At 30.7% G+C, this 14,650-nt stretch overlaps 1 protein-coding gene across 1 annotated transcript; it reads right to left on the reverse strand.

The window, feature by feature from the left end:
* Positions 1-11,598: 11,598 nt before the first annotated feature.
* Positions 11,599-14,272, reverse strand: LOC114190760 (zinc finger protein WIP2-like). The gene is made up of 2 exons (XM_028079766.2): positions 13,443-14,272; positions 11,599-12,503 (listed from the first exon to the last, which is right to left on the reverse strand). The coding sequence occupies exons 1-2, from the start codon at positions 14,133-14,135 to the stop codon at positions 12,075-12,077; spliced, it is 1,122 nt and encodes a 373-aa protein (XP_027935567.2). The 5' UTR covers positions 14,136-14,272; the 3' UTR covers positions 11,599-12,074.
* Positions 14,273-14,650: the final 378 nt, after the last annotated feature.

Below are 14,650 nucleotides of genomic sequence, written 5' to 3' on the forward strand. Positions count from 1 at the left end.
CTCAACTTTGGTTGGCGATAACGACCCGAGGCATCATAAGTAGGAGTAGTAACTTCGAATACAATCCAAGTAAATTCCATACATAAAAAAGAGACTTTTGTTTTATATCACTATGCAACATATTTGTTTGTTTTTGCTTTCCACCTTTCTTTTCCCATTCAAAAATTAAATTCGTTTAAGGTAAACATGAGGACCCCTTGTTCTTGTAATAAAAATGGTGAAAGTGATCTTTTTTAAAAGCTTTTTTGTACCAAAGGAAAAGTTTCTTCTTTTTATTTTCTTGTATTTGAGAAAGATATACATTATGATCGTTGAAATTATTATTTTCACACATTGTAGAGAAAGTGATGTTTTCTTCTTTCCCTTTTTTCTAAATTTTGCTCTTAAAGAAAACAACACTAGTCCCACCAAAGCAAAACATTCCTCCAACAAAATAATGTGATTCATTAGGCATCAGTCAAAAGACGATCATGTCCAAGTCTCCATCAAAATAATTAATTATCACCAACTTAATTTTACTATGTCAAGGCTTAAACTATATATATTTTCAATTTTTTTCATAAATAATTTTAGATATTATAACTTTGCTCGTGTATGGGAAATATTAATAGTTCAACCCTAATTATCACCCATGAAAATGTTAGGTTTTATAGAGGGGGTTTCACTGGAGAGATACAACTAGAGCTGTCAAAACGGATAATCCGACCCGGTTCAACCCACCACGAGTTGATGATTTGGTGAGCGAACCCAACCCGACTCACTTTTTAGCGAGCCAAAAAATTTCGAACCCGGCCCGACCCACTACGGATTGGCGGGTTAAACGGGTTGGCTCACGGGTTCACTTAATTAAAAAAAATACAATTTATTTATTTATTTTTTAGTCAAAACTAAATTATAATTAATTAAAATATAAATAAACTTTAATACAATCCAAATACAAACCAAAATCAAAAAAATACAAATTATTTATGTGTTGGCTAAAAAACAACCTAACATGACCCGTATTGAAATTTGTAAAAAAATTTAAACCCAATCCCATGGTGAGCCGGGTTAGCTCGCGGGTTCCAACCCATTTTGACAGCTCTAAATACAACACTAATGAGACCTGAGCCTAACCATAAAAAGAATTGACACCACTCTCAACCCAAAACCTTAAGGCAATGAGTCTATAGGTCTTTATTTTTATATAGTGCTCTACTTTCTCATTTTTAGTCAATGTGGAACTTAGACTCACACTTATTCTTAACAATCTCCCCCTCAAGGGTGAGTCCCTTCAACCACATTGGTACACTCTCCCTCCAGCGGAAACATTCCCAACCACGAGTACTCCTTTTCTGCCATTTTCTGTATCGTCGTTCTTCTTAACGAGATACGCTTTACTTGGGACCTTGGGCTCAAGTCTCATTGATGTTGTATCTCCCCAGTGAAACCCCTATATAAACCTAACAAGTAGTATCAAAGTCGATGGTTAAAACCGGCTCAGACGAGTGCAATATGGTCCTAATATCGAAAGTCTTCCTGGCAAGGGTTCCAGATTGGGTTGAGAATAAAAATCCCAATCTTATTTTTGTAACTTTTATCCAAGATCCAAAAGTACATATTAATCTTGAAGGAATATTCATTTAATTCTCTTATTCATTATATTATCACATTTTATAGTTTCTTTATATTTTGACTGAGTTGAGGTTCCCAGAATCTTATACAAATAAATCTTTTTAAATCTTCATTAATAATTAAGTGACTAATTCTTGGAACTATCACTCAACCACTTAAGAATGTCATTTTCTCCTCTGAAAAAATCACGTTCTTTTCGGATAAAAAGACTATTATTTTATGGAGAATGCTAACCAGTATCACTGATTAGGGATAGTTAATTTGCATCAATTTCTTCATTTTTATATTAAAAGTTGAAATAATTAAATACATTAATTAAGATAGTATAAATGCATATAAAAAAATTTATAAAGACAAAAATACTCTTTTAAAGTTTTAAATAATAACCTACTAATATAGTGAAATTTTTAAAGTCTCTACTAAAACATTTTACTTTTATTTCTTTTTTATAAATTTTGTAGATATTTAACACTATTGTTTTTATGGTTGTACGGTTAATTTAAACTTCTTTATATTTAATTATATTTAAATTTTAACAACATTAAAACAATAATTTTATTATTTAATTATTTTTTAATTTTTATTGATGGACGTTAAATAAAATATGAAACACAAATGTATAACAATTATGGACATTTTTGTCTTTTAAATAAAATAAAATAAAATTAGATTAATTGTGATTAGATCAGATTTAATTTAATATTATACTTACCTATGTATTTCTTATAGAATTTAATACATAATAATTATCTTAACCAGTGCCTTAGTCACAGGTAGGGATGTCAAAAATATCCGTATCTGCAGGTATCCGCGGATAAAACCCGCAACGGGTAAAAAATGGATATTAGAAATGGATACCCGCTACCCGCGAATACGGGTATTTTTGATACCCGCATGTTAACGGGGCGGGTACGGGTATCATAGTATCCGTACCCGTGGATACCCGTACCCGCTAAACTTACCCCCTTAACATTCTTCTCTCTCCTTTCTTTGAGATTAGACATATACATCAAACCTTATATAGACAATAACGTTTATGGTATGCTTGTTTTCAAATGATGGAATCAAAATAAGAATACTTAGCACGTGACAATTGAGGTTTATTATTTGTTTATTTTGTTTATTTTTCAGGAATCAACCAGAGAAAGTAGTTTTGTTGATCAAAATACTAATTAAAGAATTTTAATTGTGTTAAACGTCATTTTATATTTACTTTTATAATTATTTGAACTTGTATCAACTTGAGTCTATTTGAACTTTATTTAAAGTTCATGACAGTGATGTATTTTATTTTATTTTATTTGAATTTATAATTAAATATTTATTTTTTGAATAATTTTGCAAACACTCGCGGGTACCCGTGGATACCCGCGAATATGAAAAAATTAGGCGGGTACCCGCATAACGGATACCTGACAGATATGGGTACGGGTACGGGACAGATATTTATCCAACGGGTAGGGTACGAGAGAGCTACTACCCGTATCCTACCCGTCCCGTTGACATCCCTAGTCACGGGTTAGTGAGACACTTATTTTATAAGTTAGTTTAATTAGATTGTTTGTTTATTATTTAGATGAACCGTAAAAAAAGAATAAGATTCCATGAATCAAGAAATGTGGCTACGAAGCTTTCCATGTTTAGAAGCACTTTTCAAAGGTTGTCCAATTGCGTTTGCACGCTCACTCACTTATAAATCGCGTTTCTTTAGCTTTTTCTTTGATTAAATATATGAAATAAATAGGATGTTAGCAAATAAACCATGATCAACTTTTATGGACAATTAATTGCATATAATACGCACCTAATTACATGCATTTGATTTGATAAAGGTAACCTTTAATCACTCTAGTTATCTCACTTATCATTTCTGGATGTTGGGTCTCTTCAGCTTCAAGCTTTTTCTCTCTCTTCACCAAAACAAAATTTCAACCATGTCACACGAACAGAGGAATAAGGACTTTCATTTTCTTTTCTTTTAAGTTTATTTTTGACATTATTAAAACCTATATAGCGTAAAATGAAAATTTTATTAATAAATTAAACTTAATTAGATTTCAAAGAAGTTGATATCATGTAATATGTATAAAAAAATTCATACATAAGTTAAATTTAGTTAATAAAAAAATATTTTATTTTATCTTTATTTTCTTCTTTTTAAAATTACTTTAGAGAAGTTTTTTCACTTTCTTTCCTTTTTCTTCTTTGATAAAAAAAATAGTCGACTGATTCGAATTTATGTTACATATAATTTTTAGAAACATATATATTATAATGTAATTATTTATTTGTGGTTTTATTTTGTCGGAAAAAATATGTATAGATATATAATAGAATATTTTGGGTACTCTAACTCTTATATTCTTATATACACATGTATACAAAAATTTTCAAATACATAATATGCATATATGGTAGTATGCCTTAAAGTTTATATTTTAAACAAAAAATCTACGAAGATTGTATTCCTGCATAACAAAATTATCACAGGCTACAATAGGCTACAATATATAACTAGATAACATACCAAGAGAAATATACAACACATTGATCTATTAAGATACTTAGAACAAAACACAAATTCTCTAATATAAGCTCACGTCATAAAATCTGTCTTCATATGCTTGTGGAAAACTCTTCATCCTATTTAAACACCTACAATCAAGACAAACCTGAGTATAGTGTGAACGAGGCCATGGCCCCCCAAATTTTTATAGTTTTAATATATTTAATATGTTTAAATATACTTTGAACCCCTAAAGTGAAATTGTAATTTATTTATGTTCCAAACTTTGATACATTTTTATTTTTAACCTTTAAAAACGAATGGACATATTCTTTTAATCTAATGACATTAAATTTATTTATCGTGTTAAACGACATTCTTGGTAAACATTTGAGCTGAAAAAAATGTTAAATGATATAAATAGTTTAAATATCAATCTAAAACATCATTGACACGTCAAAAAAATTCAACACAGTTGGATTAAAAATATTATATCTTTTTAGTTTTTAAGTTTAATGATCAAATTGTATTGAAGTTTGAGACAAAAAATAATTCAAATTTTGTATAAGTTAAGAGACCAAAAATATTTTTTAACCTCATTTAGTATGTTTTACACCTTAAAAAAAAATGTATATCTATTTTGACACCCCAAAATAATTTCTGAAGATCCTCCACTCCCTACAATAATTTTCTTAATAACTTTGAGAAGAATAATGTTGCTTCCATGAAATGTTTTCATATGTCAGTCGTCTTGATAGAAACTGAAAACTTTCTTAATCATTTATTTGTGTATATCTTGAATAACTTTTTTTCTTTCAAAGTTATGGTGATTATGGGTCGGAATTATTTTTTCGTTCTCCTTGATTGGGGTCTCATTAACAAAGTTGTATCATCAGAATGATTGAAAGTGCCCGAAAATAGTCCTACTTATAGTGTAGTCCTTTTATAGTTAAAGGATCATAATTTTCTTTGAAAGTGAAGACAAGACAATTATTTTATTAAAAACTAACTTATAAAGCAGAAAACATGAAGATGCAATTTTAATCAATTATGCACGTCAAACAAAAGAAATTAAATCATTATGATGAGCAAGCACCAACTCTTTTTTCCCATTCTCTCGTTTCCTAGATATGGAATCAATTATATGATATACCTACTTTTCAGTATAGTCACCTACGAAACAACATATTTTGTTCAATCTTGACAAAATGTTAACATTTTTGTTATCATCAAAATATGTTTAGGACTTATTTAGATTAAAAATAATCTACAATTCCTATTTATTGTTACAAAGTGCACAAATTCATAACATAAAAATTATTATCAGTTTGAATAAATATAAATATTTGAAAGCTAATTTGTAGTGTAAGGATATACTAAACAATGTAAAAAATAACTTTTACATGAATTAAAAATACTTTCCAAGTAAATATACTATCATCATATATCAAAACAATATGAAGGTACTTTATTGACCTATTGTATATGGAATTTAGGTAATTTTTTCACATATTTTTGTATCATGAGCAACGATGAGTAAAAGTCCTTTTCTTAAATAGGCTTTTTAATTTTTTATTTTTCGAACAAACTAAATTCAACAACAATAACGCAATATATATAATTTCTCATCCTAGATTATTTTTTTAATAAGATTTTTATATTATTTCTAAGAAGAAAAAAAAAAGAATAAGTTGTCTCCTAATTTATCTAACTTATTACTTTTAACGTGTGTATAAGTTTAATTTAATTTATAAAGGAGCTCTTTTTTTTAAGGAAATCTTAATATTTAGTAAAATTTTTGTTGAGAATAAATGTCTACTTTTAAATGGCACAACAACATTTTTAATTATTCAAATAATTTCCAAGCATAAAACAAAATTTTTGAATAATGACAAATTTTAGTGACCAATTTAAATACCAATTTATAAACTAAAAATTATTAGTTACTAAAATAGTTAAAAAATATATATAATTGATCTCTAAATTTCAAAATTGGTAACTAGATAGTTTTTATTACTATGGGTCTCTAAATTAGTCACTGACACTAGGTACCAAGTTTTGGTTAGTTATCAGTGGAATCGATTGTTAAGTTATTCTTTAATTAGAGAATTAAATTGGTCTCCAAACATATTTATAGTATTAAAATTGGTCATTATTTAAGAATTTGTTTATAATGATACTAGATGTTAAAATATAATTTAGATTATTTAAGTGGACTAAATATGTTAGATTTAACTTATTAACTGTAATAAAATAAATACGGTTAAAATACCTTTTTGGTCCCAATTTTTGTAAAGTTTTGTCAAATTAGTCCTAATTTTATTTTTGTGCTCAAAACTACAAATTTTTTTTGTAAATTTATAAATATGTTCCAATTTTGGTCAATTTTATTCAATTTCGTCATTTTTTGCTAATACCGTTTAACTCATTAACAATCATAAACGGTGACTAAAAAAAAAAAAACAAAAATAAAAAAAAAACATGAAATAACATGTGGCAATCAATGTTCATGATCATTAATGATTTAAACGGTGTTAGCAAAAAAAACTAAATTGAATAAAATTGATGAAAATTAAGACCTATTTGAACACAAAACCAAAATTATGACTGATTTGACAAAGGTTGACGAAAATTGGAACAAAAAAGTTATTTTAACCTATAAATAATAACTCAAGGATTTATTAATCTATTAAAAAGTTAATAGGCGATAATTTGTTTATAATAATTCTATAATAAACAATTTTATTAAAAAAATAAAATAGGAGATAAATATTCAGACAAAAAATAATTTTATATTTTTTATTATAAAACAATTACTTTTTAATAGATTAATAAATTATTGTTTAACCTTTGATTTTTTTTTTTGTATTTTTTTTCATTCACGTCTAATAAATATTTTTAATATATTTGTTACTATTATATAATAAATACTTTAATTTACTCTAATACTGAATAATAACTCAAATGACATATGTTAATCCCATATATTTCATAAATTAAAAAAATAACTTTTGTGCTTATTATATACGCAAATCACATAAGTTATCCATAAATTCTTGCCAATCTTATTATTGATTATGTTATCCACATTCATTAAGTGTTTTTCTTTGTATTAATAACTTATCAAGTGTGAGATTTCAAATGGTTTTCAATCTACTATTTTTAAATCACTTTTTCTCTATTTTTTTATCTTTTTTGTTGTACATGCATTCTCTTCTTAAAAGATCTAGGTATGGTGGATGAACTATCTTCAATATAAATGTTTTCAAGACCTTTGATAGCATCCTTAATTAGTCCAGCACTTCAAAAAACAATGATTAGGAATTTCAAGCAATTCCTTTTTCTTGAAATGTCATAAAAACTAGACATTTGGCATACATAAATAGAATTATTTCTCTTTATCATTTTCTTATAAACTAGTTTATCTTCCCAAGCACATATTTAAATTTTCCATAAACACTCCTCATATAAATAGAGGCAACATCACCTTCAAGTTTAGTTAAGATGACTTGTTTTGTTTTTTGGTTGTAGAATCTATATAGTGTGTGTTCTTTTGTTTATGATTCTATGCAAGATTTGAATCGGTAACAAAAGTGATAGATCAAATTTATGTCCTAAGATTCTTTTTCGGGTTTTACTATATTCTTATAATTTGGTATACAACAATTATGAAAGAGAAAAATGTATGATTTAAAATTGTTCTTGATATATTTTTTTTTCTTTCTTCTTTGTTTTTGGTATTTTGGTTGAAGCAATTTTATTGCTCCTATTAATGTATTTCTTCTTTATGATAAAAAAAAGAAAAGTTTAATTCCAATACTCAAAATATGAGATTCGTGTCTAAATTCATAATCTTATTTTCTTTCTACCTCCAATGGGCTATAAATAACCTTTTTAAACTTCGTCACAAATTCATGTTGGATTGTTTATACATGCCGATAGAAAAAGGCATTAATACTTTGTATATGTATTTATTAACGAGGAGAAGAGAAAATACAAAACAAAATTGTAATACATGTTATTGATTATACACACATTTCTCTAAAATACTATTTCTTTTATGAGAGAAGAACTAAATACACTTTATTATTGTTAATTGATAGTTAAAATTAAGTGTAACTCAATTCCACAAAACCAGCTTTTGAAGTGAGGATTACACCCATTTATATATTGTAAATTGACCTTATTTCTAATCGACGTGGGACTTTCAACAGTTAATTTAAAATTAAGTAAAAAAAACTTATATTAAAAGTAAGTAAAACAACTTAATTTAATTTCAAATTAACTATTCCGATTAACTAACTATTCAAGTGTATCTATATATCTATTTATGTGTATGAATAAAAAGCTGTTGATTCGAGTCCAAGGAGGCAAAGATCTACTATGTAGGAATGTGAATACAAAAAGCATAATATCGCATTTAACATATTGTTGGGTGTTTGGTTGAATGTGTGCTGAATACATGGCTCACTAGATTAAGTAATTACATATGCTCAACTACCAACTATGAATTAGGAGCAGATTCAGTGACTTTTTTTGAAAGAGGTGGAAAAGAGATTATGAACAAAGAAAAAAATTGGGATATTCCAACCAAAAGATCCATTGTTTGTTTTCCTTAATCAACCTTAAGAGCAAGTAGCTGATGTTCGACTTTCGAAAATTTTGCAAAATAATTAGGATAAGTCGTATAGGAATATAACGACTTCATCTGAAGAAATCATGCACCCTCAACAAGTTCAAGGTTTACTGTAATGTTTGGATTTATTTTTCGAAATAGAAGTTGTTAAGGTATTTGACGACTTCAATGAAGTCATATGGGGTTAATGACTTTTGATTTGGCTAGACAATATGAAGTCGTTAACCCACATACGACTTTTACTTAAAGTAGTCAACCATGACGATTTTTATTTCAACAAAAAACAATCAAAACCATGAAGTTGTCTTGAAGATACACAACAACTTCTTCAAGTGAAGTTGTTACAGCCATGCACGATTTATCCATTGATCGTAATTATTTTGTAATCTGCTCATTTTGCGTAATATTTTTAAAAATCTGCCAGTAAAAATACCTGATATCTGTTTTATTTTGGATTATACATATACAGATAGGTCTAATTGTAAAGATGGTGCATGTACATGCATGGATTTATACCTGTGTTACGTATATTTTTATTTGAAAGTGTGTTAGGTATCTTTATTGTGACCCCTTTTTGGGATAGTGTTGATATTTTTGAACATACTTCCCCAAAAATAAATGAAATTCAGGCCATAATGATTGAGGATGGCATGTATTGACATTGAAGGACATATTGTGGGTATGGGTGGTTTTGAGATAGGGACTTCCCATAAAGGCATAAATGCCATGGAAATCAAAAAAGATGATGCTGAGAACAGAGAGAAGAGAGAGAGAGAGAGAGAGAGAGAGAGAAAGAAAGAACATAGTGGTGGGGTTCATCTCCTGAACAAACGGGTAGGATATTGATGGTCAATAAATGCTTTTTTTTCATTGTGTACTGTTTCACTTCATCTATTATTAGTAGCATTCTTCACACTCAGCAAGGAATCAGTAACCCACATGCAAATAGATTGTGTTTATTAAGGTAAAGTCTTTTAATCCTAGTTTAGTCCCTTCTTCTTTTTTTCTCTTTCAATCAACAACATTCATAACAGCTCACTGTAGTAAAGACAAAATCTGCAATTTTACATTATGAATACAGTAAGGTTACTCTTCATTCAAACTTACTATATATACATGACAAAATTACACTGTTGGTGCAAAGAACATTTTCTTCATAAAGCTTTAATTTTTAACTAAGCTTAACAGTGTCTTGTTATCGCACTTGGGAAGCTGAAACTTTGAAACTCTGATGTTGTCGTGTTCCTGTGTCGATAATTGTACACAGTATGCATGCATTATGCGTACTGTAACTTGTTTTTTATCAGTAAATTGAATACGTGTGTATAAGAAAAATTGTAACCAGTTTTCGTTGTGATTGAAGAGATGAGGTTAAGAAGTGAAAAAGGAAGGAGGGTGTGGTCAAAATTAAAGAAAAAATTGGCTGAAAGGTCGATTCAATGTACAGTTTATCCTTAGAAGGAAGAGAGGGGAAGAGATGCATGTACTGTAGGAGGCATCTGTACATGTTGCCAATCAGCCCAACCAGCACAACTTGGGCTCCACACCCTCACAGTTTTCAGCTCTATCTCTCTCACCTTTTCCCATTCCCTCTCTCTCTCTATGAACATATACCTAAAGCTGCAAATCACATTTTTTTTGTTTCTTTTTCAATCAAGATGCATCATTTCTCTTTTGAAGTTTTCGGTTTTCAGATTTGGTTCTGAAAAAGCATTTACCAGATTATGGATCTATGTTTGATTCAGTAAACCTCATATCAAACCTGATATCGAACATCATTAAAAACGTTCAAAAGCTCACCTTAAACTTTATTTTTTTCTTTTTTCTTCAAAAACACACGTTTATATGTTAAAATTTTGTCTGAAAACTATTTAGCAGAAGCAATACTTATGGTGTTTTTGCAAACTCAGTTTAGAAACTTAAGTTTACGTAATTTAATCCAAAGATACCCTTATGTGAGTTGAAGCTGGGACCATTATGTTTTTTTATTTTTCAACCCTACCCTTAAATCTTTCGATATTCTCCTTTTTATAAAATTTGTATCTGTTTAATTTTCCTGAAAAAGCTAATCATTTGGTTTGAGTTTTCCGAGCAAGGGTGAATCTCGAATTGGTATATGTTCTATCTATCAACAAACACATCGTCTCCTCTTCCACTACGCAAAGCAAAAGGGCATCATGCACCCCCCAACAAAAAGCTGACGTAGGTTTTTAGCTTCACGGGTTGAAAAGGCTATCCAATGACCTACAGCTACAATCATAACAATATATATGCACCACAAACTTGTATGTAGCAACTTGATATCTTTTATATTTTTGTCATCACACACTCTTCAATCATGTAATGACACGTACGTACTTTGTTATGTCATTAAATCTCTTTCATTAAACTTGCGTTGTTCAATTTCAAAAATCACGTTCACATGTTAGTGTGTTTAATGAAAAAATTAATGAACAGTTTACAAAACATGCTCTCAGTTGCTGAATTTGTAGCAGGTAGAGCTTCAGCTCTCATCACCCTTGTTATCACATGATATAAACTTCATCATTTATGTGTGAAATCGTGGAATAATTGGAGAACACGTACCAAGAGGATCTTGATGAGAGAGCCAGTTGTCAAAGGAGAGAAAACCATGAAATGCCCCACAGGTATTTGTCCATGCACATTCATCATTGTTCATCAAAGTTTGAACTTTGATGAGGCCTACAGCCTCTGGATTTGAGAAAAAGAGGCTTTTCTTCATTTTCACCCTTCTTCCTGTTGATTTTGACAAGCAAGAATGCAACATATATAGCTCCTTTCTCGAGCATATAAGCACATATAACGTTATGATACAAACGTAGAAAGCAACAGTGAACTTTGCATATACATCCAAAAGTGCATAAAACCATTGAAATTTTTCAAAAGGTGCAATTCAAAATACAACTGAGCCTGCATAGGTTACTAGCTACTAAGCAATTCGCTTGAGTTTTATATGCTTTTGCAAAAAGCATATACAATGTGGTAATCATTGTCAACAATGCCTTGATCAACGTTAATGTGCAAAAAGAGAGAAATCTTACACATGAAAACAAAGTAAATGAAATTGGGTTTACACCTGGCTTTAAACCTTTGTAACCAGCGAGTCAATTCCATCAGAAAGGGAAGAAAACTTGGTGCTTATATATGGTTCTCAACTGGGAAGTCAAGGATATGTACTCATACCAAATTAATAGTTCACAAATTAACTAAGACTAAGAATAAGATAATTCACATGGAGACATATATATAAAGTAGAACCAGTTCCATTTTCCTTAATTATGTGTTTACTGCATGACATTAGTCATTGTCTTGTTCTACTTCAGATGCAGGCTCTTCTTCTTCTTCAAAGCCATCGATCCCATAAGCTGCATGGCCACTTCCAAAAGCTTTGATGTGATCTTTAAGAGACCTCTTGTGCTTGAAATCAGAGCCACAGATGCAATACCAAAGCTTCCCACAGTTCTTTTCATGGGTTCTCCAATCACCTCTCACTGCAAAAGCCTTACCACATTTTCTACACATGAAGGGCTTAATCCCATGCTTCCTCTTGTAGTGTGTTTGAAGAGTTCTGAAATCTTTAAGGGGCTTTGCTCTTGGGTGATCAATGTTGTTCCTGCATCCTGGGGAACAACAATAGCATGGAAGCCTAAGCATACCTGTTGGTTGGGTACCCCTCAGAGATTCAGGCCCTTTTCTGTACTGCGATCCATGCCCCCACATATGCATCTGACAAAACAAAGAAAACAAAACAAAAATTATGGATACCGCAAAAAGAAGATAACTAGGATAGAGAAAACTAGGCAAACATGATCAAAAGCTGCATTTGTTAATTACATTTCGTGAGAATCTAAACATTAAATGAAAAATGAAAAACAAAAGCTGGTTAAACTTTACTAGTTTGAATTTTGGATTAAGCTGACTTAGAAAACAAAAGTTTCGGTAGCTACTTCTGTGTAGCAAACACTTAAATCAAATTATAAAAAAGCAAAAGGAAGTCTCATTCAGGTGAGAGAGAGAGAGAGAGAGAAGGAAGACTAGTTAATAGCTATGTCTGTGTGTGAGACTTTAAGGTATGGAAGGTGTTTGAATTCAGACAGAAAAGGACTGCAAAGAGAAACAAATTTAAGAGTTGAATTGATATCATTATCTGAGAGATCTGGAAGAAAACACTGCAAATTTTCAGTTCTATTCGCAGCTGCATGACAAACACATACGAAGCACACACTTCAATGCACCAAGACATAAAGAACATTGGCTGAGTAGTTTAATCAACGAAAAGGATATAGCATATCTGATCTCAGTCACAGTTTGAACCAGGAAAATATTAATAAGTTCATACATCAGTACCCGTTCCTCCGTGCAAGAAAACAAAAAAGCTGAAAATAATTTTTATCATAATGATGACACAAGTACAATTGAAAAAAAAAATGAACCTCGAGGAAAAAGGGAGATGAAAAATGGAAGGAGAAGAAAAATATAAAGGAAAAAAAGAAAGAAAAGGACAGTGTTTTCCTCCTAGTACTATATATCCAAACTAACAAATTCGTTGTGTTGTTGTGTGTGTCTGGTTTTTCTCATACGAATTGGAAGAAAAAAAAATGGTGAGTTCATTCTTGAACATGAGTGTCTGTTATGATAAAATGATTTGTTTATGTTAGTACTGACCTGCATGTTGTTGTATCTGTTGAAGGTTTTGCAACAAACAGGACAAGAGAACTGTGTAGGACCAATGAGAATCTGAGAAGGGGTAGGGATCCAGTACTGTCCCTTGTTGAGTCTGTTGGACAAGAACCCTGAAGAAGAATCATCATCAATCCCATTATTATCACAATCTCCTCCTCCTCCTTGTTGTTGGTCTTTGTCTGAGGCACAAGCTGAAGAGAGCACAGAAGCTATCTCAGCAGCACTAGGGCATGGCAACCCTATGTGCAGTGCAACAGTGACACTGTCATCAGCATCCTCTTCTTGGTCCTCTTCTTTGGGGTTATGGAGGGTCCTGTTAAAGTTGTCTTCCACATCCATGGCAGTGCAAAGCTGATCCTGATCCTGATCCTGGTACTCCTCCTCCTCCTGTTCCTCATCATTCTTTGGGCTGAGACTGAGAAGAGGAAGGGCCTCTCTCAAGGGAGGGGAAGGGGGTGAAGAAGAAGAAGAACAAGTGGTGGTGGTTTGAAAGTGGTGGTGGTGGTGGTGGTGTTGGAAGTGGAAAAAGGTGGTGTTGGTGGCGGTGGCGGTGGTGGTGGTGGTTTGGTTGATGGCGTTGTGAGCATATGGATGGTGGTGGTGGTGGGGGGAAGGGTTTGGAGAAGGGTAGTGGAAGAAAGGTGGTGAAAAGAAGTTGGAGTAAGGGTCTGCCATGGAATGGAAAAAGGTTTGTGTTTGAGGAGAGAGTGGGAACAGTAGAAGGCTATGTAGGTTTGCTTTTATATACAGATACAGAAAGTACAAGATGGCTGAAGGAAGTGGATGGTGGAGAGAGAGATGAGATATGGGGAAAAGAAAAGAAGTAAAGTCAAGTGGAGGAGAAAATAAAGTCACCAAACACAGCAAATTATTTTTATCAGTAAAATAAATTGATGATTAGGATTTTAATCATTACCAGAGTACAGCAACTTAATCACATCTTCATATTTATTCTTAATTTTTATTTTTATTTTATTTTATATTCTAATCTTCTTTTGAGAGAGAATACCGTTAGTGTCAGTTTATAGTTATAGAAAATTATTCAATTAAGTTCAAGTTATTGGTTTACTGGTTCACGTGCAAACTGTGATCAAGGGTTTGTAGTGACCTTAGCTAAATTTATAATAAGTTCTAATCTGCAGGATCATATCATAATTTAATAAAAGTAAAAGTCTGATAAGAATAATATA

This window comes from Vigna unguiculata, chromosome 7 (genome assembly GCF_037176805.1).
Source record: "Vigna unguiculata cultivar grain cowpea cultivar isolate G323 ecotype 2 chromosome 7, ASM3717680v1, whole genome shotgun sequence".
Classification (NCBI taxonomy): Eukaryota; Viridiplantae; Streptophyta; class Magnoliopsida; order Fabales; family Fabaceae; genus Vigna; species Vigna unguiculata.